This window comes from Zalophus californianus, chromosome 1 (assembly GCF_009762305.2).
Source record: "Zalophus californianus isolate mZalCal1 chromosome 1, mZalCal1.pri.v2, whole genome shotgun sequence".
NCBI classification, from domain to species: Eukaryota; Metazoa; Chordata; class Mammalia; order Carnivora; family Otariidae; genus Zalophus; species Zalophus californianus.
The window spans coordinates 148,290,581-148,318,568 of NC_045595.1; the positions used below are offsets into that span (position 1 = coordinate 148,290,581).

Here is a 27,988-nt window from a genome sequence, read left to right on the forward strand (position 1 = left end):
GCCAAGCGCTAACAAAGCGTGGTTGGTCTCGCGCCACCTCCCCAGTCCCTCGAGGCCGAAGCCGGTACCGTCTTTCCCCGCCCAGGTTCTGCGGCTTTCCCCTCGGCCAAGGGTGCGTGGGACTCGATCTGTCCCCACACCTCCCGCCTGAGGCCAGAAGCGAGGTGTCGCCTCGTATCAGACAGCCCGTTTGGGAGCGAGCCTCAGGTAGCAACCCTAGAGGGGAAGTGGATGGAGGGAAGTGCCCTGAGCGCCTCCAGGGCTGCGCGGCGCTGAGAGAAGAGTCCTGCCCATGGGCCCAACTGGATTCTGAATCCTTCCTTGGTCACAGAGCAAGAGAGGGTTGTGATCTTTAAGAGAATGCGATCATGGGTGATTATTGCGCTCTGCCCAAACTGTATGTATGTTTTGTTCCCAGAGCTACTATTTTATAATTTCTTACACAGAGGACAGTGATTCGAAACCAGAACAGAATCTGGGATCAGAGCCCTCTCTAGCCAAACCACTTTTTCCCCCCATATTTATGGGGGGGATTGTCATGAAGATTAATGGGTGTGAGTACACTTTAAAACTGCTATCAATCTTTCATTTTCCTAATATCTATTGATCACTGACTGTGTTCCAGGCTAGGCATTGCGGATTCCATCGTGAGCAGAAACTGGCTGTCCCTACCCTCAAGTTTAGTCTATTGGGGGTGGCAGATGTTAATCGCAGAACTACACAAATACTATGAAATTAGAGCTGAGCTACGTGCTGCCAAGGAGAGGTCCTTAAGTGGTGCTCTGAGAAAGTGTAATGGAACTGACAGGTCAGGGAAAGCTGAGCTGAGAGATCTAAGAACATGCGAAAAAGTGGGGGGTTTATTCCAAGCAAGGGTAACCATATGTCTAAAACCCACCGTCTCCTATTCCAAGCCCAAACAAGTATATACAATAACCTGGTCCTTGGTTCCCAGAGCTGTTCATAGAAACTGCCTCTGAGATTCTGATGTTGGAGGCTTTAATTCATGTAACTGCGGCCTTTCGTTATTATAACTGAAGGTCTGAGTAGCCTACACCAATAAAACCAAAAAAGCAATTCCAGAAACATCTATATCACATACTTGATAAGACCTATATTCTTCAGCATCCAACACATATGTGTTGACCTGCCATTCCACATTGGGAGGCATGTAGGCTTCACAAAAAAAGGAAATCTATTGAATTTTAAAGAGTTGTGGGGGCCTGGAACAAATAGATGAGGAAGGCCTACCCTACTGAGAGCTTTAAGAGTAGAAAAGCACTTTATAAAACATTAGAATCATGGACTATTAAGATAAAATGGACCTCTCTTCACTTCTATCTGATGTGAATGAATGATCTATATTGCTCAAAGGCAGAAAAGTTGGGCTCTGGTGCCTCTTCAACCTAACGAGTCTATGATTCTAAGTCTGGCTCAAAAGTACATGGAACTCCTGAGAGTAAAAGGGAACATGGGAGGAGAATGTGACCTGCCCCTCCTTCGGTGTTTTCCATTTACCACAGTGCCACCATCGACCCAGTCATCCAAGCTTGAACAGTGGGAAGTCACCCTACACTCCTTCTCCCACAGTGGTTACCAAGTCCTATAGCTCCTGCCTCTCTTATCCTTCCCCATTGCAACTCCTAAAAGGCAATGATGCGCTCAAGAGTTGTTGCCAAAAGTGCCACCATATTCTTTTAACCAGGCTCCCTGCCTGAAGATTCACTCCACTCCCCTCAGCCCATCTACACAACTGTTGATGGATCAGTGTGTGTTTCAGTGTCCAAGAGAGAGAAATCAGATACAAACTTAACAAAGAAAGTTCAACATAAAGAATTTTTAACTACAATGGGATTGGAGTAATGGAAGGTTAGCTAGTAAGATGTAAAGAGAGATCTAAAGTATACAGGAATCACTCATATAAGGAGCAACCACTACCCTGGAGACAGATCACCCAAGAAGGAGCTGACTTCCCAAGAGCTTGTCAAAGAGGGCGTGGCCAGAGTTTGTGAGGTGTCAGGCAGGCAAAAATCCATGGTCTAGAATGCTGAAGAAGCCATTTATGAAAAGAATATGACCATGGGTGATTATTGCTCTCTGCCCAAACTTAGTGGCAGCACTCTGCTCCACAGCTTCCCCAGAGAGGGGCCAGGGGAAGCTGGTGGCCACTGGGTCCTGCTGGCTGCCATGTACAACTAGCAGTCAGACATGCAAGAACCAGAGGCTGGAGAAGCTGTGCACTACAGGATTGTAGCACTGCAGAAACTGCCTGCTCCCGATGCCTAAAAAGTGGAGCATGTGGATCCCACAAGAGAAACCCTTTCCTCCTCCAGTATCCCTACCGACAGAGTTTGACGTGCCAACTGACAAAGGAGAAATATTTAAAGGACCTAATTCCATTTTTGCCGAGGAGGCAATGCAGGGTATATTTGGAGCTGAGAGGCAATAAATTGATAACTGGCATATCAAGCTAACACCAAATCTGATTTGTGACTCTTGTGCTTAAATCCTCAGTGACTCCCTATTGCCTTCAAGATAAAGTTCTCAAGCCTTAGCACAGCATCCCAGGCCTTCTATATTCTGGACTTGGGCTATAGTTCCAGGCCAAGGCACAACTGCTCCAGCTCCACCCACCCTAGCCCTCCATAATTACTCACAGTTCCCTGAATTCGCCACATTCTCTGATGCCTCCACACTTTCGTCTAAGGAGTCGTGGCCACAAAAAAATTCCCTCCTCGTTCTCATCAGTAAACAGATGCTTATTGAGTGCCTACTCTATACCTGGCACTATTCTGGGGACTGAGAATACAACAATGAACAAACCAGGCTTCCCCAAGTCTCTATTCAAACATCATCACTCTTCAGGAAGTATTTTCTGATGACTTTCTCCTACCTGCCAATGTTAGATGTCTTATCTGGGAGATTCTGTTTTCCTGTATCTATGCAGACTTTTTAACACTTGTCCTACTTTATTTTATTTTTTTAAAGGTTTTTATTTATTTATTTGAAAGAGAGAGACAGAGCACGAGATGGGGGAGGGTCAGAAGGAGAAGCAGACTCCCAGCTGAGCGGGGAGCCCAATGTGGTACTCAATCCTGGGACTCCAGGATCATGACCTGAGCCAAAGGCAGTCACTTAACCAACTGAGCCACCCAGGTACCCAACACTTATCCTATTTTAATCACTTATTTTTCTATCAGTCTCTTCTTCTAGCCTAGATGCTCTCTGAGGGCAGGGTGTATGACTCATTTATTTCTGTATCCCAGTATTCAGCACTAGTCCTGATACATAAGGTTTTATTGGAGTAATTACTTGCTCAGGATCACATAATTAGTCAAAGATAGGCCTAGGACCATAATCCTGGTCTCCTGTCCAATAGCCAATTGTGCTTCTTCACTAGTATGGGTGTTATAGCTCATCTAGCTATGAAGGACAGTTTGTGTTGGGAGAGACAAGCATAATGTTGAACATCATCAGGAATGGCAAAGGAAACAGGAAAAAAACATAGCCCTGTCTTTTTTTTTTTTAAGATTTTATTTATTTTTTTGAGATAGAGTGAGAGAGAGCACAAGTAGAGGGAGCAGCAGAGGGAGAGGGAGAAGCAGGCCCTCCATTGAGCAGGGAGCCTGACTCAGGGCTCGATCCCAAGACCCCAGGATCATGACCTTAGCCAAAGGCAGACACTTTTTTTAAAATTTTTTATTGTTACGTTAATCGCCATACATTACATCATTAGTTCTTCATGTAGTGTTCCATGATTCATTGTTTGTGCATAACACCCAGTGCTCCACGCAGAATGTGCCCTCTTTAATACCCATCACCAGGCTAACCCATCCCCCTACCCACCTCCCCTCTAGAACCCTCAGTTTGTTTTTCAGAGTCCATCATCTCTCATGGTTCGTCTCCCCCTCCGACTTACTCCCCTTCATTCTTCCCCTCCTGCTATCTTCTTCTTTTTCTTTTTTCTTAACATATGTTGCATTATTTGTTTCAGAAGTACAGATCTGTGATTCAACAGTCTTGCACAATTCACAGTGCTCCCCATAGCACATACCCTACCCAATGTCTATCACCCAGCCACCCCATCCCTCCCACCCCCACCACTCCAGCAACACTCAGTTTGTTTCCTGAGATTAAGAATTCCTCATATCAGTGAGGTCATATGATACATGTCTTTCTCTGATTGACTTATTTCACTCAGCATAACACCCTCCAGTTCCATCCACGTCGTTGCAAATGGCAAGATCTCATTCCTTTTGATGGCTGCATAATATTCCATTGTGTATATATACCACATCTTCTTTATCCATTCATCTGTCTATGGACATCTTGGCTTTTTCCACAGTTTGGCTATTGTGGACATTCAAAGGCAGACACTTAACAGACTGAGCCACGCAGGTGCCCTGATAGCCCTCTCTTATATTGAAAACTATGGTGCATTCCCTCCAAGCCCTCACATATTGGAGTTTCTGAATCATAAGAAGGCTATAATGAAATCAGAAGTAGGGAGGCCAAGTAAAAGGAGGAAAATGATGTGGAAATATTCTGACATTTCACTCTGAAGAAATGAAGGCTAATCAACTAATGAAAGATAGTGTTAAGGTGGCCCCAGGTTTGTACACCAGATCCCCAAATTAGGGGACGTGTTGCACAACTTTAGAGAGCACAGTTCATATGGCACTCTGTAAATGGTGTTGCTGGGCTTGTGGACCATGATATGAACGTGAGGGACTTAAAATATGAGCATGGCTAAGTTAAGATAAATCAAAAGGGATACCTGTTCACTTGTGAAACGATAAGTATGTGGAACTCATAACTTCCAAGAGGTGGTATTAGCATGACATATAAGCAATTTTGATAAATTTGCTGATAACAAAGCCAAAAACTCCTGCTCAAAAAAAAGGACAAGGTCAGGTAGGACAGCTCTTAGCAATATTGCTGTTGGCATCTGGTGCTAGGTTGGCTTGACCGTGGATTAAGCCCAGGATAGAAAATGATCCAGATTTCTGTGAAATAAAGTTGGAGAGGCAAAGATAATATGAATAAGATGAATTGTGGAGAACTTGGAAGTCAGACAGGACATCATTTTGATGAGAAAAGAAGATCCGCTAAAAATTTTTGAGAGTGATGTGATAATGTGAGTGGCTAAGACATGTTACTTGGGAAAACTAAGCCTCAATTTCCTGGCATTGGGAAAATGATTATAATATTAGAACCTTCCCACCCATAGGGTGTTGTGAAGATTAAATGAGATAATCAATGAGCAATGACTGCTTGTAGGCATTTCTTATGCTGGCCATCCTTCCATTCACTGTAACTGTATGGAATATAGACAATTACCATAGTTCCAGGACAAAAAATTAGGACATACTCTGACAAATAATTTTTGTTCCACTTCGACATGCTAAAAATGTACTTTTCATGATGCAAATGGGAATATCCAGGATAGTTCAGTGATTTAGGGAGACAGCAGGATGTAATATTTGAGACAAGGGTTGTCCTAGAGAAAAATCCATAATGTGTCAGTACATTATTTAGAGAGAAGGAGGCAGTAGGATGTAGTGTGAAGAGAGCAATAGTGTAGACCCAGATACTTGCATCTGCTCCAACATAAACTGTTACCCTGTGCCAATTACTTCACCTCTCTGTACATCAGTTCTCTTGTTTGTAAACTGAAGATCTTGAACTACATTGTAAATCAAATTAAGCTCCTTCCTTTTTTTAATTTTTATTTTTTAAGTATTTTTTATTTATTTATTTGAGAGAGAGAGAGAGGGGTATCAAGAGAGAGCAGGAACAGGGGAAGAGGGAGAAGCAGGCTCCCTGCAGAGCAGGGAGCCCAAGGCAGGGCTGGATCCCAGGACCCTGGGATCATGACCTGAGCTGAAGGCAGATGCTTAACCGTCTGAGCCACCCAGGCACCCCAAACTCCTTCTTCTTTTTTTTTTTTTAAAGGTGTTCCTTTTTGTTTTCCTAACTGACAGTTTTCTTGAAAAAGCTCATCAGGGACTGAAGTGGGGAATGAAGAGAAAGATGGATCAAAAATGGCCATGATACATCAGATAAGGCAATTGAGAGAGTAAAAGTCTGTCTGGGGCGCTTTTATGGGAGAGGAGAACTCTATAGTAGGTATAGCTGGTGGGTACAACTGCAGCGTAGTTGAGAGTCTACCATGGGAAATTTGGGAGGCATCAGAGTAGAGCTCTGGTTGAAGCCAAGAAAATGGGCCTTATCTCCAGCTAGAAGATAGTAGGGTACAGTAGCTCAGGAGTCCAACTACAACAACTTTTAAAACTCTAGGGTAGAAAAAAAAAAAAAAAAAAATATATATATATATATATATATATACACATACACTCCCCGCTCATAGGCTCCCCCCCCAGGACCCTAGGATCATGACCTGAGCCAAAGGCAGACATTTCACAACTGAGCCACCCAGGCACCCCTAGAAAATACATTTTTAAAAACATTGTAGAGAGAGTGGAGAGCTTTAGAAGCAATGAGGACTAGATGGATTAAAATTCCAGGAGGGCATGGAGCCCCTCCAAGGTGAGCTGACAATCACAAGCCATTTTTTTCCCCTCGGGCCATTTGGCAACTCTGGCTGTGGACTGAGGATTGTGCTTGACCCTTACAGAGTAACTATACTGGGGGCAAGAGAAGCCGGCAGGGCTTTTGGTAGTCAAAGAGCAGTGGCATGACAGATTAGAAATTTTCGGTACCCCAAACACACTTTAGTTTTTACACGTCTGACATGTAAATTTAAAAATACTGGGCATGCAAATGGAGCATATAGATTAAGGTAGGCAAAGGATTGCAGTGTGGATTCATTCTGACATCCTTGGACTCACTCAGGTGGAAAATGGCTTCATGTTCTAAAAGTGAGGACAATAGTTGGGTGGGATGCAGCCTTAGGCGGAAAGTCATTTAGTGGAAATTAAATAAGAAATAGAATCACGTTGTTGGAGAAGCAGGAGTGAAGGAGTTTGAGAGTAGAGGAGAGGCGTGGTTGGATTGTGCTGCCCTGGATGATATTGTAAAGATTATTATACTGTTACTGTTTTTAAAATAAAAATAGATTAGTAATAGATTAGAATTTTTCTGTTCTTTCAAATTCACTCAGCAGATCTCAATCTTAGAATCACATGACCATCTTAAAATTTGCTAATGCTTTGGTGTTTTATAGGTGTCAGAAATCTTAAAGAGAACGCCCCGCTTAACAACCCAGCAAGCAATTTCAATTCTCATGACGGAATCCCAGATCCTATTAATAAACTAGTACAAAGTTATGCTGCCTTCGAATGCTTCCTCAGTAAGGAAGTTTCTGCTAGTGATTAGTCAGATGTTCCTACTTCTTTCCCTGGGCTCCTGTTTTCTTTAGAAAGTACCAGGTGTCTTTGGCCTGTGGGATATTCTGTGAATTCTTTTTCCCTGCAAAAAAAGACATTTATTCACTTTGCTAATTTGTCTCAAACTTTCTTGCTGGCTTCTAATATTCTAGGTGAGCAATGTAAACTAGAAGCTAATTTTTCCTTTAACAACCAGTATTTTTACAATTTACTTTCTAATGAACATTCTTTTTAAATTATATAAATCTCAGCTTTTACTAGAAATTGATCTCAATAACCACCAGAATTTCTTCTGTAACACATAATCTTAAAACACCGCAACTTAAACACTGAAAGAAAACTTAAAAAAAGTTTTTCAACAGAAGGACTTGAGCTTCCTCAACCTTTTTCATGTCATAGCACACAAAGAAATATACGTAATGTACACACTGGGGTAAATTGCAGGGTATTGGGAGGTTTATATGGAGCTTATACAAAAATTCAATATATTTCTATTACATAATTATAATAAATAGTAAAATACAGAGTAACAGTAAAGATATAACTGTTTAATTTGAATGAAACTCGCAAATAAACATTTTAAAGCTTTTTAAAGAGAAGTCAAGCTTGCTTTCCTATCAGGAGCTTGCTTTATATAAAGTTTTTTGTTGAAACGAATACATGAGGTTCCTGACAAAAATCTTTCAGTGATGTTCTCTTCAAATTCTTACAGCTACCATCAGTGGAAAAGTTTGCCTCACAGATGTGTCTTGGCAAATAGTAGAAGGGTATTTACAGATTTTTTCCAATTGACAGAAACTCCTTTCTCACTATTAACCAGAATCTGGATCATTTAGTTCCTTCCTTCTTTCATTGAAATTCTCGTGATTACATGAATAGATTTCTAATGCACTTGAACTTTTTCATATCATGTATTTCCAAATAATGTGACACTTAACAGATGTTTTGCTGCTAGTCTTCTTTAGGACTGAAGCTAGAGTATCAGTTAAACTCCCCACTGAACTGCATGTAACCTCACATTTCCTTTCAACCCATGAGCATTGTTGGTATACTTATTTTCACACACTCCTTGAGATTTTGATTAAATTCATTCTGGTGCTCAAAAATGTCAAGTAAGCCAATTTTCTGAAGACAATACTCTCCTCAACAACTCTGCAATAAAGATCATTGACTTTTTGTTTTTAATTTTTCTTTTAGCTCCTAATCTCTAGAGAAAAAGCTTTTCCTTTCATAAGTATGTTGGTAGGAAACAGCAGTTTCTTCACATAAAGCTGAAAACAGAACCAGAACGGCTTGGATTTTATTAGTAACATCCTTTAAGGTGGAATTCACATTTACAGGGGAACTACAGACAAGAGCTCATTGTGGACAAAACAGTGTCTTCCTTGCATCCCAGGCATTGAGAACATGGAGAGCAGATAAGATGGAAAGTCTTCCCACCTTCCTGTCATCACAGATTTCCCACCAGGGCAGGAACTGCTGTGCTTGCATAATCTAGAACATCTGATTTGTTTTAAAGTACTTAGTTACTACTCCACATACATCACCCTGAATAGTTTGTTTGGGTAATTTTTGGCAAAACAATCCACATTCTTCCAAGCATTCCTCTCCAGGGATATTAACTAGTGCTATTAACTGAACACAGTGACTTGACATCCGCAGGTTCACCACTCCGCAAGGAAATGCTTGGATTAATTAGTCTTGTACAGAATGTCATCAATGCATCTTCTAATAGTATTATTCCAGAGTGGCATTTATATATTTCCTTGGCTTCATTTGGTCCCAAATGTGTGGTCATTTCCCAGGCAGGTTGGTAAAATGAGTTATCCTATAATTGTGGGAGACATTTTGGCTTTAGTTCCTAATTATGGGACCTTTTAATTAGCTTCTTGAATCCGATTTGATGTAAACTACTGTTGTAAATACTGTTGTAAACAGTTTCCTAAAACAGTGGTTTTCAAAGTGTGGTTTCGGGGACTTCAGAGGAGACTTGAGACTTTAGGGAGTAGGAGTCCATTGAAGTTAAAACTATTTTTGTAATAATATGAAGACATGGTATGCCTTCTTCACTCTTTTCCTTAAGAGTATACAGTGGAGTTTTCTGTAAGCTACATGATATGTGATATTATAACAGATTGAATGCAAAACAGATATGAGAATCTGATTGTCTTCTATTAAGCCAGACATTAAGAGATTTGCAAAAAATGTAAAACAATGCCCCTCTTCTCATTAAGGGTTTTTTTGTTTCTGGAAACTATAGTCATTTTTCATTGAAATGTTTCTTATGTTGATATGTAAAGGATTTACTTTTATTTTAAAATTAATATTTAAAATTTTTTGCTTTAATTTCTAAAATGATAAATATTGATAGATGTAACCCATATTAACAAAAGCTCTTTGGGATCCTCAATAACTTTTAAGGGGTCCTGAGACCAGAGACTTTAAGAATTATCCTCTTAAAGAAACTCTCTGTGTATTATAGACATTTTCCGTTAAGGCCCTGGCATATTTTTTTTTAAGATTTTATTTACTTATTTGAGAGAGAGAGAATGAGAGATAGCACGAGAGGGAGGAGGGTCAGAGGGAGAAGCAGACTCCCCGCTGAGCAGGGAGCCCGATGTGGGACTCGATCCCGGGACTCCAGGATCATGAGCCTGAGCTGAAGGCAGTCGCTTAACCAACTGAGCCACCCAGGCGCCCAGCCCTGGCATATTTTTCCTGGCACCATTTTCTTCATTTGATAACTTTTCCATGGAAATAAGATACTGAGGCAAAGAAAAAAATTATCAGAGCAAACAACTCTAAATTTGAAATTATCCTAAAAATAATAGATATTAATAAAAATGATTACTACCTAATTTTAAGTTATACTTTATGGTAGGAAAGCAAATAATATATTGAAAATATTAAGGAGACTATGGGCCTTTTTGACCATAACAGATCAATCTGCAAAGAAAATAAGGTTGTCCATTTTCTTATGAATATTTTAAAATAAATCACATAAAATTTTGAAAAATTAAGCATTTGATAAGTAAGGTGGGAATTCTGAAAATATTATTTTATAATCAAAGTGCTAGATTTCTTTTTTAAAAAAGATTTTATTTATTTATTTGAGAGATAGGGAGAGGGAAAGCATGTGCATGCGAACCAGAGCGTGAGCACAAGGAGGGGGAAGGGCAGAGGGAGAGGGAGAAGCAGGCTCCCCGCCAAGCAGGGAGCCCCACGTGTGGCAACATGGGGCTCAATCCCAGGACCCCGAGATCAGAACCTGAGCTGAAGGCAGACGCTTAACCAACTGAGCCACCCAGGTGCCCCAAAGTGCTAGATTTCTAAGAATATAAACAACTGCTTATAATCAAGTGGAGTGAAAATATTTTGAAAAATATTTTTCATGAGGTATTAAAGAGCTTCAAACCCCTTTACTAAACCAATTAAATTATTTTCCATTATTATTTGTTTTTAGAAACTTTTTTTATTTCTATAAACAAGTAATGTCATTACAAAATTTCATTAAGAATCAGGTTTTGAATATTTTACATCAAAAGCCAAGGATAACTAACTATATAAATCAAGTCACAGTTTCAAAGAGCAAATGGTGATGATAATGATGAAGCACCTATGCTTCTTTGTTGGGAGAAAATACAAAAAATAAGCAAATTAAATGAAGAACTACGTATTTGAAACATATGCACAAATGATTATCACTGGTAATAACCACATTACAATTAAGCAAAATTAAGCAGACTCATGGAGATGGTTCTAACATGACGGATAAAGGGGAAAACCCTGTATACAAGCATCTCCTCTGGCAGGTGTTATGCATAAAGCCTTAAGCACAAAAACAATAATTACTGAAATCTGGAAGTTTACTGACTGAGCCCAACCGTTTCCAAATATAATTTCAAGTGTTCTAAATCAGTGAATGGTTGTAAAATGGTTGTAAATTTTGTATCACTATAAAAAGTTTACAGCCATCAGTCTCTCCTGGAGACACCTGTAACCCATTTTGCCATGGCCACTTGTGGAAAGCTCAGCTGTAGAGATCTGTAAAAGGCAGAATGGGATGAAATGGTAAAATGTGTATTACAAATAATACCTGATGAGTCTCGAGTCTTCTAGGAAGGCCTATGGCATAGTAGGACTCAAGATGAACCTTAGGGGTGTGTAGAGTTTGAATAGATGGAAAAAAAGAGAGCACTTCAAGTAAACCAGCCAGAATTAGCAACATCCTGAGGGAAATAGAAAAGCAAGATAGAGTTCTGTTAACAATGGGTGAGCAAGTACCAACCTGCAGATATGTAATCTGGAAGGATTGGAAGGTTGCCAGAGTAGACTACGTGTTGGAAATTTGTGTTGGTAAATACTAGCAGAAAATTTCTAATTTGAAATTGTGTGTAAATCGTAGAGAACCTTGAAAGTCAGGATGCACTTGACTGCCATTTTTGAGCAGGGCTCTCTGACCTATTAACAGCAACATAGAAGATAGATCTGGACACTCTCAGAATAGACCAGGGAATGACCTGAGACAGAGATACCGGTTAGGAGCCTGCACAGTAGGTGATGAGGGGCTGAACCAGAATAAAAGGAGTAGAAATAGAGAGGAAGGGATGAATTGGAGACACACTGCAAAGGAAAAATCCATGGGATTTCGTGAGATTCAAGAGATTGAAGAGAGTGGATGGCCCCAGGCTTTGAGGCCAAATGACTGAGAAAATAGTGCCATGATGTTCAGACACAAATGTGGGAAGGGGACTTCGTTGGGAGATGGAGAATAAATTTTGGTGGAGATGGGTCTTGGAGGCAGTAGGAAGTGAACAAAAAAAGCACAGGGGAGGGGTCAGGGGACGGAAGAACAAGTATGATCAACACCGGACCGGACAAAGCTAGGAGAGGATGCGAGCTCTCCAAAAACAGTGACGGAAAGACAGAAGCTCAGAATGCTGAAGACTGAGCTCTTGGGGAGATCGCAAACTCATGTTTAACATGAGGAAAGAGGGAAAAAGTTACGGTGACAGGAGGCGCACAAAGGAAAACAGAAAAAGAAGAATGGTATCTGCCATCAAAGGAACAGAAAGCCTCAAGAAGGAAAGGACACTCATGTTTAACGGGGCACCTCCCGCATCAGACTGTGTGTGTGTTCAAATCCTGCCTCTGTCACTTATGGGCTATGTGTCCTTTCAAAAGTTTTATTCTCTCTCTCAGTTTCATTATCTCTAAAATGGTGATAATAAAGTCTACCTCATAGGGATATTTTGAGAATTAAGTGAGAAAATGTATCCAGAATACTTAACATAGTATCTGGCACAGCCAGAGGTTAATAGATATAATTGATGACTTTTAACGGAAAAATGGGGTGGTGAGAAAGCGGAAAGAATTGCAAGAGGTTAAAGAAGGACTGATCATGGAGAAAAAGAGATTGGCCCAAAATGGAGAGAGATCACAGAATGTTCTTAGAAGAGGCACAGGGTAAAGGCTTTGCTTAAATCTGCTCTGTACTGACCAAGGGTTATCATTTTATTGTTATCCCGGAAGCCTAGTTAATTAGCGTTGGGCCATCTTTTCATTTATGTAAGGCCATTTTTTGTGTGTGTGTGTGTCTTCGCTTCTTTGTTTTTTTTTTTTTAATTTTTTATTGTTATGTTAATCACCATATATTACATCATTTGTTTTGGTGTACTGTTCCATGATTCATTGTTTGTTCACAACACCCAGTGCTCCATGCAGAACGTGCCCTCTCCAATGTAAGGCCATTTCAACCTTTAGAATAGAAATAAAACAATTGCACAACTAAAGATCCTGTCAAAATATATACAAATAGTCTAAGGTGCAGCTTCTTTGAAAGAACAGTCTGGCACTGCCTCAAAAAGTCAAAAATAGAATTACCATCAGATCCAGCAACCCACTTCTGGGTATATGCCCAAAAGAATTGAAAGCAGGGACTTGAAAAGATATTCGTATACCCAGTTCATAGCAGCATTATTCACAATAGCCAAAAGACCAAAAACAAAACAACCCCAAATGCTCAACAAGATGAATGTGGTATATACATATACAATGGAATATTATTCAGCTTTAAAAAGGGAAGAAAATCAGACACACTCTACAACATGGGTGAAACTTGAGGACATTATGTTAAGTGAAATAAGCCAGATACAAAAGAGCAAATACTGTGTAATTCTACTTATATGAAGTACCTAGAGTAGTCAAATTCATAAATACAGAAAGCAGAATGGTGGTTGCCAGGAGCTCAGGGGAGGGGGAAATGGAGAATTATTGTTGAATGGGTACAGAGTTTCAGTTTGAGAAGATGAAAAAGTCCTAGAGATAGTTGGTGGTGATGGGTCCCCAACAATGAGAATGCATTTAATGCTTCTGAACCATACACTTAAAGGTGGTTACAGTGGTAAATTTTGTCATGTGCATTTAACCACAATTATATATATATATATTTCCAGACAATATGAGCAAAAGTATGAGCCCTTTGCTAGATAAAATGGATTGAAAAGTTACCAGAAACAATCAATTTGTAATGGTAACTTTTAAATTGTGAAATATTTCATACCTAAAAAATAAAATGCGTAGGGGAACCTGGGTGGCTCAGTCAGTTACGTGTCTGACTCTTGATTTCGGCTCAGGTCATGATCTCAGCATCATGGGATTGAGCCCTGCATCAAGCTCTGTCCTTAGGGGAGTCTGCTTGAGATTTTCTCTCTTCCTCTCCCTCTGCACCTCCCCCCACTTGCTCTCTAAATAAATAATTAACATGTATTTGTAACCCTACACGGTATATTTCCTTTCCATCCAGCATTGCTAGATTCACCCATAGTGATGTCTCACTGAGAACTGCGTTGTGTTCTCAGTGAATTGAAGCTTTTATCATTATGACCCTCCTTATTCCTAATAATGCATTTTGCCTTAAAATCTCCTGTCTGGTATCAACATGTCTACGTCAACTTTCTTTTGGTTTTATTTGCCTATTTATCCATGTATCCTTTCACTTTCAGTCTTTCTGTGTCCTTAGGTCTTTTCAGATGTGCCCATAGTTGGATTTTTTAAAAATCTGGTCTGACAATTTCTACATTTTAATGGGCACACTAAGACCATTTATTTTTATTGTGATTACTAATATACATGGATTCCTTTCTATCATGTTGTTCATCCACTTTTCCTATGCTCTCCCCACTCCTTTCTTGTCTTCTTGCGGGTCGATCAAGTTGTTTTGTTGTTGTTGTTTTTAATTCCTTTTCTCCTTTCTACTGGTTTGCTGGTTATATTATTTTTATAGTAATTACTTTTGAAATTTTACTATGCATACTTGACTTTTTACAAAGTCTAAGTACATTCAGTAAATGAGAATGGAGTACTACCAGCCTGAGGCCACTTTACCACCGATCTCAGGCCACTTTAGTTTCTTGTCTTGGGATTTCCCAACAAGGTCAGTGGTATAAATCTAAAACTTAGACCTAGTTCGCCGGCAAGACTTATGGGAGACCATCTAGCCCCCAAGAAGAAGCAACAATGTAGACACATTTCCCCTTGCCCACAGGCAGATATTTTTACTGTTTATATTGAGGGTGTGTGAACCTTGGAGGGTCTCAGATTTGGGGGTGGGAGTAAGAGAGTCCTGCAGTTTAGTTGTTCACCTTTTGTGGGCCTTTGACCTGGTCTGTTTGCAACTTGCCTGATCATTTGTCTGAAAGGGTCAAGTTCCTGGCATCTACATTTGCCCCTTAATTTCTTCATTTGCTTACCAGTCTGGTTTCTGCTTTACTCAATTTATTTGGCATTTTTAAGGATTTCCCTCACTTTCTTCCAAGTTCGGCAAGGCATTCTAATCTAAAAGATGTGTTTGCAGGGATTTGTCTAACATGTAGGTGTGTTTTGAAGATGGGGGGCTTTTTGGATTATCTAGTCTCTTTTTTTCTACTAACAGCAGACAAAACCTTTTAATCTGCTGTTTGTATACCATCTATGGATTTTTATGTTTTCTTTCAATTTGTCCTGGAACTTTTCGAGTGAAATGTACAAGTTTTCTCTTTTACAATTAAAAAAGATAAAAACATGCAGTTGTAAGGAGAGATATTCACCAAACGGCTGTTTAATGATCATTTTTATTTGGAAATAACCTAATATCAAATAATAGAGGATTCAGAGTAAATTTTGCTACAACTTACTCTGCCATAAGAAGTGTGTGCGTGTGTGTGTGTAACATGGAAGATATTCATGACCCCGTTTCTATTTATACAAACACATATATATTTACACTGAAAAAATTCTGGAAGGAGACATCCAATATTTGGGGGTGACATCATTAGGGAATATTTTTACTTACTTCTTGCTGATCTCTACTTTTTAAATGAAGAAGTACTGTGTGGTTTTTATATAAAGGGCATAATTATTTACAAGAACAGAAAGCAACGATTAGTAACCCATTTTCTAACTTTGGAATTGTGTTAACAATAGAATGCGTACACCTTGTGAGGTAGTGAACTGCCCGGTATGGAGAGTGTCAGAGGCTGGGTGGCCTCCGGTCCAGGATTCCTGTCGTTTTATGATTCAGAGATTCCCAATTTATTTATTTATTTATCTTTCCCCTGCCATTAGGTGGACCAATCAATGCCTCAGACAGATAAGCGAATATGCATCCCCCCGGAGCTGCCGGAATTGCTGAAGCAATTCACCAAGGCCGCCATTCGGACCCAGCCGCAGGATCTCATCCAGTGGGCTGCGGAGTACGTACCCCTCACTTCAGCCCCAGGTTCCCGTTGGAGGTGGCGGCGGAGCGTGGAGGAGGGGAGGTCCTCGCGAAAACCGAGGAGGTTGTCATGGCTGCAGCCTGGGAGTCGGGACTGATGAGCATCGGCTTTGTTGTATTCAGCTCTCGAATTGCTTTGGTGCTTTAAAATCCATGCATAAATACATCACACTGGGTGAGGGTGGGTAAGGGTGGGTGAGGGTGGGTGAGGGTGGGTCGCCCGCCCCGAAGCGACCCAGACTGAGTGATAGGACGCCAGAGCAATCGGCCGAGTGTCCTGGGGCGCTCAGCAGGAGTTAGAGTCCCACAACCCGGCGGCACACGCGCCTGGTGCGGTCCCTGCACCCCCTCCCCGGTCCCGGCGGAGAGAAGCGCTGGGAGCCCCTCGGCAGCCCCGCCTGCCTTCCCTGGTCCGAACCGGGGCCTGGTCTCCGGTCTCACCACTAGAGGGCAGCAGCGCGCCTCGGGGAGGGGGCGCCGAGGCCGCAGGCTGGCCGGTGCGCTCTCAGTCCCAGCGGGCTCACCTCTGCGGTTGCGCCTTTTTGGGACATCTTCCTCCACTGCCGATCAAGCTCATTCTTACCCCAACCAGAGACGTTCTGTAGCTTGTCTTTGGGCAGATTGTTATTTAGTGTTTGTTTGAACTCATTTGCTCCCTCAACATGTAGATGTTCACGCGGTGCACACTGCACCCTGGAGAAAGAGATGAGGCAACACTGAGTGCTGAGGGCAGGAGGAGCGCGGGCCGGGCTGCAAACACTGTGCCTCAAACTCAGGTGCCCCTTTTCAGGAGCGACCTCCAGAGGCTGTTCGGTGAACGAGCTTACCCAGCGAGAGCTCGCTGCTGGCCCGGCATGAAACAGCTTTTTGCACGGAAAGCCTCGCAGCTCTGAAATTGCTTCTTAGGCACACGTGCCCGATTGAAACCGGGGATCTGGGGCTTGAGGCAGCAGTTGGGAACTAGCCATACCTCTCGGATCATTTCAGGCCAGTTTTACTGCTTAATGATGACCTCCTTAGTAGCTTTCAGCAGGAGAAGGGGAGTCAGAGATGCAGTTGAGCCTAGCTGGTGGGCTGGAGGAAGGGAGAATGTCCTCAGCATGAGGTGTATTGAGGATGAAGCTTTTACAGATGGAAGGAAAATAAGCCAGTGGTGCTCGTAAAAAGGGACATAATGGGGTTGCTTTGCTAGTAATGAACACTGTTTAGTTTTCCATTCTAAATTTTATATATTATCTCCAAGACTGCACTTCGGCATCAGAAGACTAATTTCTTTTGGCATACTCACACAGACTTTGTTTTACACTACACAATAGTTTAACCCCCCATTTTATTATGCTGCTGTTTTATAACAAGGAAAATGACATTTCTTGCAATTGTCCCTGACATTTATGGGAGAAAACATTCCACTGTTGTAGCCTGCTTGCTCCCATTTTGTATCATGTGCTATAAATTTTTTAGGTATTCGCGAAGAATCAGTTTGTAGTTTAACTACAATGAAAAAGGAGAGCATGACCTGAGAGCACTCTCCATCTTTTCAGACATGAAAAGCATTTATCAGATGGTTTTATGAGACTCACAAGCCTTTTAGCACTTTAGAAACGCCACAAAGTATTTCCAAGACAAAATACGTGCTTAATTCATCACAAGCAAGAATTTCCCTGCATATGTGCTGTCCATGAAGAGATCACCTCCCAGACATCAGCAGGACATAAACTTGTCTTGCGGTATGTGTGACCACAAGGTTTTGTAACATCTGTGAATAACCATGGAATTGTTCATTGCAAATGAAGCTAAATAACGCACAGAGGGCTAAATCCATGACTTCGACCTCATTTCCGCATTCTCTCACCAACTTGGCTGAAAAGTCCAAAGACATTGCTGCTGAGTATCACTCTCTATTGGGGCAGTCACTTCTGTCAAATGATGTGCTGTATTTCTGTCCCTCCTGTTTATGCCACTCAAGTTTCTATAGCCCACCCCTGTTGTCACCCTGAACCCACACCTACCCCAACCCAGATCTGTCTGTGGAAATTGCGCACGCGCATGATAAAACGTATCCAGACTGTGTTTCTTCTGCCCTCCCTGCCGCTGGCCTCCAAGGGGTGCCTGGAAAGCGTTGTTTTGGTCCTTGTAGCTTTAGTTCTGCATTGCTCTGTGGCACAGAGACAGGCAGTGGTTTATCCCCATTATCGTATGGTTTGACCCCAATATGGGCTTCTACAAAATTCCCTCTGTTATTCTTTTTATACTACCTGGATCTGGAGAAAAATGATGAAAAAAAAATGCATTCATGAAAATTAAAGCAGAGAGGGGCAGAGCATGTGATCCTGGGACTGTTAATAACAAGGCTTTTGACGGAGACAAACCCTTCCAGATAGCATTGGTGACCCATGTGTCAACTCCTATGTCCATTCCCTGCTACAGGCAGCCCTTTTTATCTTTTTTAAAAAAGATTTATTTATTTGAGAGGGGGGTGGGGGAAAGGGCAGAGGGAGAGGATATCCAAGCAGACTCCTGCCGACCGAGGAGCCCAACACAGGGCTCAATCCCAAGAGCCATGAGATCAGGACTTGAGCAGAATCCAAGAGTCTGATGCTTAACCAGTGGAGCCCCAGGCGCCCCAGCCCTTTTCAACTATTACCAATTCTGAAACAAGACTCGGTATTTTTTCCACGTTGCACCCAGAGTCCACTCCACGAAGTGTCAGTGAGCAGACAGATTTTATTAAAATTTTTCAGGAAAGATAGAATTTTACTTCACACACCCCGCATAAGATCGTTTCAACCCTTCCGTGGCTTGTCTTCTCACCTGAGCCTCCCTCAGTATCCGGCCAACCTTCTCTCTCTTCCCCCTTGAAGCCCAAGCCTCATGACCTCCAGCTAGAAACCTTTCCTGGCTCACCCCAAGAGCACCTCCCCCTCCTCCCCTTTCTTGTACAAGTCACTTTAGTGCTCTTCCAAATTTTTTCCAAGATTGCATATTACATATTACCAAGATTACATATTACCCACTATCTAGATTACCCACTACCAAGATTACATATTACATATTACTCACTACCTAATAACCAACTTTAAGCATGTCAATAGCCAAGTTACTGAAAATAAAGATTTTATGTTTGAAAAATAGTTCCTCTAGGTACCAGGATTCTTCTTCCATAAAGGAGAGTGGGGGATTTAAAATAACAATGATAGTTTTCTAGCTCCTATTTTATATATATATAATCATATAATATATAATCTAGGTATATGTATATGTACATATATGTATGTACATATTATATATTATATAATGATATGTATTTTATATGATAGATTTGAAAGGAGAAACACAAATTACTGCTATATTTATGTATTATATATGTGTTATGTGCATATATATTATGTCATATGTATTATCTTCTATATAATGTATAATACATATATATTCTATATCTCCTATTGTATATATGTATATGTGTGTGTGTACACACACACGCGTGTATATAAAACACTTAGGGGTGGCGGTGGCTGGGAAAAAAATCCCAGACTCAATATGCTTCAGGGAATTCCATACCAAAATTTGTATTGATTATTCCTCATCCTTAGAGACAAACAAATCTTTTTACTCCCTAAGTGTTCTTTATACCTTGAGTGGCAGGTAACACATTCAAACTTTTCCTGTACATAAATGAACTAAACAAAGTGTCTGGTATATAGAAGCTCCTAACAAATGTTCTTTCCTCCATCCCCGTCCCTCAAGAAAAAGGGGAGGGGGTTCTCAAAGCAGCCAGAGGCCACTGGAGTGTAGGATGTTCTCCCCACTCCCTAACTTTTTTTCTTGTAGTTATTTTGGGGCTTTGTCCCGTGGAGAGATTCCTCCAGTGAGAGAGTGGTCTGAGCGAGTGGCTTTGTCTAACTGGGCAGAGCTTACACCTGAGCTATTGAAGATCCTGCATTCTCGGGTAAGGGCTATACCACAGCATCAAGGGGGAGGTTGGGGCAATGCCGAGGCCAGGTGGCTACAGACAAAAGCCCACCACATCCCCTGGCCAGCTAGCTGGCCACTCGGTATCATAAAATCCACTAAACCATGCATTGAAAGCAAATCTTCTCTTGGAGAAATAGGAATGATACTGAAATAGGCTATAAGCTGAGTCATTAGTGGGGTCATCCCAGATTTCCCTGAAGCTGGCAGAATGTCCAGGGGATCAATTCAATACTAATCCATTCTCCCCAGAAAAGCACAGATCTACACTCCCTTGACCATGTCTCCCTTGTTGATCAAGACCATAATATGATGCCAATCACAGTTTGGAGAGGGGCGTAATTTAGTTCCCCAGTTAAAGCAGGTACAGATATAGCCTAGCTTTTAGGGAAACTCCTGGCTCTCTTCCCTGCCACATCACTCTGGGAGCTTTCCAGGGAATGGATGAGGAAGGTCTGACTTGAGAAAGCTGTAGTTTGGCCAGTTCCCAGGAAGTATGGTTTAGCTGACCACCATACTCTGCTTTAAAAACCAGGACAGAGAGCTTTGGGGTGTTTGAGGACTGATAGCCAACTACCTTGCTCCCAGAGGCTTGGCATTTCACTAGAATCAGAGGGCCAGGGATGGTGTATGCTTCATTGGGGTACCTGTAGCCTTACCACATTGTTGGCCAACAACTGGCCATCTGTTCCCTTTCTCCTCTTAACCACCAAGCACCTTATGCAACAGATATGGCAGAGACCTGACATACCTGGGACCAAGCAATATTAGCATCCAGACCACAGATCCTATATTATTCTTGGCAAAGCATGAGGGGTGCATGTGAAATTTAGTGCAAAGAACTCCATAGAACCTAGAAGCAAGAGACTTAACATCTAGTTCTAATTTCACCACTGATTAGGGGTGTCAGACAAGTCCTCTGCCCCTTGGTTACATTTTCAGGTTGTCCTATCTACTTTATAGAGCAACCTAGGGATAAAACAGTGACGATAAAAGCAGCAGAAAAAAAATTAAAATTTAATATAAAGATATCATTTCCCTATAATTTTGACATCTAGAATTAAAATGATTGAATTATACCTCAGCGTGCTTAACACTACACTGAATATTTCTCTACCCTTGCAGAGAGAACCACCAGAGTCCTCCCCCAATCCCACCTCCACCCTCAGACCCCTTGCTGTGTGCTGGGTCAATGCAGGCCTTGCTGGGCAGTGTCTCTTGGGGCATTCTCTCATTCTGTCCCTCCCTCTCTGTCTGTCGTCTGTCCCCTGGCCTGCAGGTTGCTGGCAGACTGATTATCCATGCAGATGAGCTGGCCCAGATGTGGAAGGTGCTGAGTCTCCCAACAGATCTGTTTAATAGTGTGATGAATGTGGGCCGCTTCACGGAGGAGATTGAGTGGCTGAAGTTTTTAGCTCTTGCTTGCAGTTCTCTTGGAGTTGTAAGTGAACTTTACTGCTTTTTGTTCCTTATGGGAAAAGCTCTGTCTGGGCCTGTAAGAGTAGTACCTCTGTACACACAGTCCATCTCCTGGGCTGAGGACGAGCATGCCTGTCTTGTCTACTTCCCTTCCTCTCTGAATTAGGTCATTCCTCTGCTCCTCAGCCAGAAGCGGCGGGGAGGAGGAGCGAGGGGAAAACTGTCATCAGACCCTGGGGAGAATTTACTAGAATGTGGCTTCTGGATTATTTATGAATTTCAATCATTGCCCTCAGATTTATTTCCATCACCACTCCACTCATATTCCTAAAGACAACCAAGAGCCAGAGGCAGGAGATTTGCTTATACTTGGGTTCCAGACACCTAGAAGGTATACCAACAGAGCCTTTAAAAAAGAGGGGCAGCCTTACAGAAAACTACTATTTGAGAAGCATAATTGGATACAAAAATCAGAGATGAGAGAGCAGGAGAGGAGAAATGAGGCTATTTCCAGACTTACAGTTACGACACCATCACGGCTGTAGGATGCTCACATAAATTCATGCCTTTTCTAAATTTGACTTGATTTACAATTGGAAAAGGAATGTTTCTGTTTTAAAGGAAAAGATACTGCACCCAGTTCATATATATATTTAAAAGCTTTAGGTATCATCTTACATATGGACTCACTCTTACTAAGCACCATTATAATAGATTAAATGAAAATGAATCAGAAACATGGCTTTTTAAAAATCCTGGAATATGTGCAAGTTTGAAAGTTAATGAGAAAATTATTGCCTCTGCCAAAAGCAAATGGTACACAAAGATAGTTTGAATCCGTCAACAAATCTAAACACCATCTTATTCTTTCTTCTTGAATACACGTGGGATGCATATCTGACATTTTTGTTTCTGACAAAAGTTTTGAGAAATATTACCTAGTGCAACTTTTCCTATGGGCTTCCCCTGCAACTTTCATTATAATCATTTCTTTAGAGACAAGGAGAGGAGAGGCCATTCATGGTTTTTTGTCTCCATTGTCCTGTAGAGTAATATGATGTAATGAATAAATTGCTCTCCTCCAAAGAGGAGAGGAAAATGCAGCCTGGGCAGATGTTTTGTCTGTCAGCACTATCACACTTCTGTGGAAATAGCCCCAAAGATTGGGGGAAGTCCAGGAGGAGAAATTAAAATTGGACACATTTTATTGAATTCTCATAGGGTCACAAGTTTACTCACACTACACGCAGAGATGGCTGGGGTGGGGAGGCGGGAACGTACTTTATCTGTAGTTAACTCTGACCTTCCTGATTGATCTACCCTACCCACAGAGGGCTGAGTAGGAAAATAAGTAGATTCAGTTCAATCTAGGAATTTTAGTCTGATGCAGTACCGGAAACAGCTTTGAGGTAAATGCCCAGTCTCTCAGAGTTTTCCACACGACTCCACTCTTCAAGATGGCAGTGGAGTGTGTAAGAGGGAAATGGTGACTCCAGGACTGCAGAGCCACCAAGCAAAGGGTTTCCCACATCTCTTGGTCCTTGGAAATCCATGGGAATAAATATTGTCTGTGTGGTTCCAGCTGCTTGCAGCCTAAGTCCTGGGTCTCTTCTGTCTCACAGCGTGGTGTCCACGCCCCACCCCCGCCCCGGCTGCCGGCTCATCGCCATTCTGGCAGGTTCTGAGGGCCTCTCTGAACCCTTTCCGGTTGCCCTCATCTGCTCCCTTGCTCCAGTGGTCTCCTGCACAGACCCTCACCACCTTGTGAGATGTGTGAGTCCTCTCCTTGTCCACATACCTCACAGTAACAAAAAGTGACTGCGGAATACTAAATTCCACTCCTCCCTCTGCTGAGCTCACAGGGCAGCTGCTAGGTTTACTTTGGTATGTCTGCCTCCCCCACTGGGGAGGGGAAACCATGAGGTGAATTGCATCTTTCTACCTCCCTTCCAAAACGAGGAGGTTGGATTAGATGTTTCATAAAGTTCTTTCATCTCTAACATTCTGTGATTCTATTCTGTCTTCTCTACTTCCACTGTCTGCTTTAGATAACAGTGAGGTCCTGAGGTGTCTGACTGTGCCCCTCATCATCTCGACATCATAGAACACCTAGAGGTGAAGTCAGCCTGAAGGGCTAGTCTGTAAATAGAGGATGCCCTGTGAATCCAGGAACCAGGCCCATTATACCCATCTGTTTCATGTTAGACTATTGCTGGGAACTTCAATGTGTAGGTATGAGGCTGTCAACATCTGGTGGAGGCTTTGCAGTCTAGTTAAACCACATATCCTTAGAGCGCCTGGGTGCCTCAGTCGGTTAAGCATCTGTCTTCGGCTCGGGTCGTGGTCCCAGGGTCCTGGGATCTAGCCCTGCATTGGGCTCCCTGCTCCGCGGGAAACCTGCTTCTCCCTCTCCCACTGCCCCTGCTTGTGTTCCTTCTCTAGCTCTGTCAAATAAATAAAATCTTAAAAAAAAAAAAAGAAAAAAAATCTTTTAAAAACCCCATATATCCTTAGAGGCAAGCTCAGGAATTTTTCCTTCCTTTGCCAATTCACCAGCCAGCCATGATCTCCGTGCCATTTAGAAAAACCAGTTCCCTCCTTTCGTCAAATGGCAGGGACTTTCTTGAGCTCTCCCAGTTTACACCCAGGATTCAAAAGACTGTGGCATGCAGACCTGGATTCCTCTTCCCTCTCAGCACTCCTTCCTCTAGACTAGCCTGTATCCCTTCCTAGTTCCTCTGGGACTGATTATAGAAAAGGGAGATTGTGTTCACTGGAAGGAAGGACATGTTTTGTTAGCAAACAATTCACTTTCTGAGCCTTTCGCCTCTGGGTTTGTGAGTCTCAGAAGATGCTTACAGGCTCTCTTTATCAAGTGGATCCCCATCTGACCAAAAAGTCTTGTGCAACAAAATGCAGATTTTTGTTTACTTTAGAGTTATTTAAGTTTTCCAAAAAGCTCTAGTCCAGAGAATCCTTTATCCATTCACCCATGTATAAAATATTTTAAAATATTTTACAATTTTATGAGGACAATAGAACTTAAAGGTTTGTGTTTGAATGATTAACAAAAGGTACTGTTTAGAGTAGAAAGCATCTTTGTAGGGCTGTCGGAACAAAGTAACCCAAACTGGATGGCTTAAACACAAGAAATTTATTTTCTCACAGTCCTGGAGGCTGGAAGTCTGAGATTAAGGTGTCTGAGGCCATTGCCCTTGGCTTGTAAATGGCCATTGTCTCCTTGTTTCTGTCTTTTTTTTTTTTTTTAAGAATTATTTATTTATTTGAGAAAGAGTGTGAGTGAGTGCAGGGAGGGGTAGAGGGAGAGAGAGAGAAAAACTTGAGCAGACTTCTTGCTGAGCTCTGAGCTCAACAGGGGGCTTGAGCAGAAGACCCTGAGATCATGACCTGAGCAGAAACCAGGAGTCAGACACTTAACCAACTGAGCCACCCAGGGGCCCCTCCCCGTTTCTTCACATGGCTGTCCCTCTGGGGACATATGTATCTGGTATCTCTATGTCCTAATTTCCTCTTCTTACAAGGACAGCAGTCTTATTGGCTTAGGGCCCACTCTAATGACTTAAACTTAATTACCTCTTCAATGGCCCTATCTCCAAATATAATCACATTCTGAGGTACTGGGGCTAGGGCTTCGGCATATGAATTTTGGGTGAACACAGTTCAGCCCTGAACAGCACCCCAATCTGGATGAGCCTGCAGGAAGAGAACAGCAGAGCAAAGGCAGTAGGGGATTTTGTTAAGAAAGGGAGCGGAGAGGATGAGCTATGAGTGGAGATGACAGAGTTCATTGCACACATGAGTGCAGATCTCCCCAAACCTCCTGTCATGCTGACTCCACGTCACACTCGTGCCCCTCCATCTCACCGGCAGCCTCTGGGGCGCCTGCCGCTCACCCTCCTCCTGGAAGCGCCCAGCACACGGGCACAGTGCTACACAGCAGTTTACACGTGAGGACTCCCAAGGGCAGGCGAGGGTCAATGAAAGGGGCCCGCTGCAAGCCCCAAATCGCTTTGACATACTGCAGTTCACCATTTTAAAATTCACGTACACTGAGGATTCCATCTCATAAAGTAGCAATGTTTATCAGTGTAAAGAAACAAAATTTGAATATTAAATCAAGTAAAGTTAATAATTAATGCAAACAATGTTTAAATCACTTGCCATCGGGTAAAACCATCTCTCTAGGAAGATGGCCAAGTTGATTCAGCGTCTTCATATACCTGCTGATACATCCCCACTTACAGCCCTGGGTAACACACACCAGTTAAAGAAGCATCCTGTAGACACCCACTCTGTTCAGGGGGAGGAAGGGAACAGAAGAGCCCACTGCAACTGCAGAGGAAGAACAATGCTGGTCAGCCTTCCGCCAGCTGCCTTTTCCCTCCCCCAGGCACACCCAGCTCACCCCTCAGGACTCGTTTTTCACTGATCCCTGGAAGGTGTTTAAGGATAATCTGCACATCATCTGTTTTGGTCAGCTACCCTGGTAGACATGCTGACCTATGTTTGCTAATTCAGAACTAAACAATCCTGTCTTCAAATCACTTCTTTCCTTTACCCCCGTCATTTCACAACTCGTTCACTTGTGAAATGTATATAAAGAATAGGTTTGCATGAAAGACACAAGCGAGTAACACCTAATTCTGAACATGATCTTTTAATGTTGAAGTTTCGTTGTAAGGAGGACTTGCTCCTATAAACCTTCTGGCATCCATCGTCTTCTAGTTCTTCCCCAGCAACAACCAGGTGAATGTTACGTTATATAAAATACTAGGTGTTCTGATTATATGGAGCTACATGTTTCAGAAGAACTGGTTTTAATGTTCAGCATCACTTTTCCTGTAGCTGGGATTCCTGCTTCCCAGGGACTGACCCTTCTCCTCCCTCCTTCCCCTACTGTGGCATTGCTCCAAGCACCACGGAGCATATGAGCTATACTAGTTACCTCAACTCTTCAGAGGTAAGATTGGAGAGCAATAAAAAATAAAAAGAAGAAATAATTTTAATTTTTTAGAATGTAAAATCAAATTCTCCTTTAGCGAGGTCATTCTGATGAAAGTAATAAATATCTTAAAGTATTCAGCAATTCATAAACTTAATTCCTTGAGAGTATCCCTCCAACAAAGAGAGGAAAGGAAAAAAAGAGAGACACCCAGTACATCAATATTTTTTAGATGGAATTAAATGATGTTTGTGTGTCAAAAATTCAAGCTTTCCAGAATATTACATCATTCCCACTTCATTTTATGAGAGCAATATTTTTTTGTTTTCTTTCTTGTACCTAAACTGATCTTAGTGGGGGCGCCTGGGTGGCTCAGTCTGTTAAGCCTCTGCCTTCCGCTCAGGTCATGATCTCGGGGTCCTGGGATCGAGCCCCACCTGTGCCCCCTGCTCAGAAGGGAGTCTGCTTCTCCCTCTCCCTCTGCCCCCACCCCCACTCCTGCGTGTGGGCACGCACGCTCTCTCTCTTTCTCTCAGATAAATAAATAAAATCTTTAAAAGGATCTTAGGAATTTAGTTTGGAATAGTGACCTTCTCATTTTATCTTATAACTTTATAGACCATTGCCAAAACTCTGAAGATAGTGTGTGAAGTGTTATCATCTGACCATGACAGTGGACCTCCCCGGATCCCATTTAGCACCTTTCAGTTTCTCTACACATATATTGCTGAGGTGGATGGGGAAATCTCTGCCTCACATGTCAGTCGAATGCTGAACTACATTGAACAGGAAGTGTAAGTAAAATGTTACCCATCAGAGGGGAAAGAATACGGGGAAAACAAACCTAGCAGGCCATGATACAGTGAGATTACTACATTATACTGCTCTGGGGACAGAAAAGTGTTGTGAAGAACAAGAACTAAGGACCCGAGAGAGAAGGGGAAAGGGCAGGGAAGAACGGTGTAGGACAGTGATGAGTTGGAAACGCTACTTCTCAGGCTGCCACCTGAAAATACCCAGTCACAAACTCAGGGGCCGGACCCACGCATCTATCTGCGTCTTAGCAAGCTCTTCAGGTGACTGACTCACGCTCAGGTTCACCTAGTAGGGGAGGAGTGGAGGAGGAGAAGCAGGCTGCCAAGAGGCCAGAGAAAAAGAAAGCCATGAGGGCAGGAGCCACACAGAATTCATCTGAAGTAAGAGAGTTAATATACTGTCTTTTTAAAGATTGATTGTTCAACGAACTAACCCCAGATATGTATTTTTCCCAAACAGAATTGGTCCTGATGGTTTAATCAAAGTCAATGACTTTACCCAAAACCCCAGGGTTCGGCTGGAGTAAAAACACAGTTTTGGCCATTTTAAAGGACGATAACAGAGATGATTGTGCTTCAGAATGACTGAACCCCACGCACCATCTAATGTCAATTTTCTTGTACAACAGGTCCACACTAATAAACAATTAGGCAAACATATGAACTCAGAAATGTGTGGAATTAAGGTGTAAAATTGTTGGAACAAAACAAGTACATT

At 42.1% G+C, this 27,988-nt stretch overlaps 1 protein-coding gene across 2 annotated transcripts; it reads left to right on the top strand.

Annotated features, from left to right (window-relative positions):
- Positions 1-27,951, top strand: ROPN1 (rhophilin associated tail protein 1). Of its 2 annotated transcripts, XM_027585854.2 has the most exons (6): positions 1-207; positions 15,954-16,081; positions 19,933-20,050; positions 21,353-21,514; positions 27,074-27,249; positions 27,731-27,951. In XM_027585854.2, the coding sequence occupies exons 2-6, from the start codon at positions 15,966-15,968 to the stop codon at positions 27,795-27,797; spliced, it is 639 nt and encodes a 212-aa protein (XP_027441655.1). In that variant the 5' UTR covers positions 1-207; positions 15,954-15,965; the 3' UTR covers positions 27,798-27,951. The 2 variants fall into 2 exon arrangements, with proteins under 2 accessions (XP_027441655.1, XP_027441656.1); XM_027585855.2 differs by lacking the exon at positions 19,933-20,050 and having other exon boundaries at positions 3-207; positions 27,731-27,950.
- Positions 27,952-27,988: the final 37 nt, after the last annotated feature.

Coding starts and splice junctions, on each gene's coding strand:
- ROPN1 (XM_027585854.2), top strand. CDS start 15,966: ATGCCTCAGACAGATAAGCGAATATGCATCCCCCCGGAGCTGCCGGAA. Junction 20,051..21,352: donor TGAAGATCCTGCATTCTCGG/GTAAGGGCTATA, acceptor CCTGGCCTGCAG/GTTGCTGGCAGACTGATTAT. Junction 27,250..27,730: donor AACTACATTGAACAGGAAGT/GTAAGTAAAATG, acceptor TTTCCCAAACAG/AATTGGTCCTGATGGTTTAA.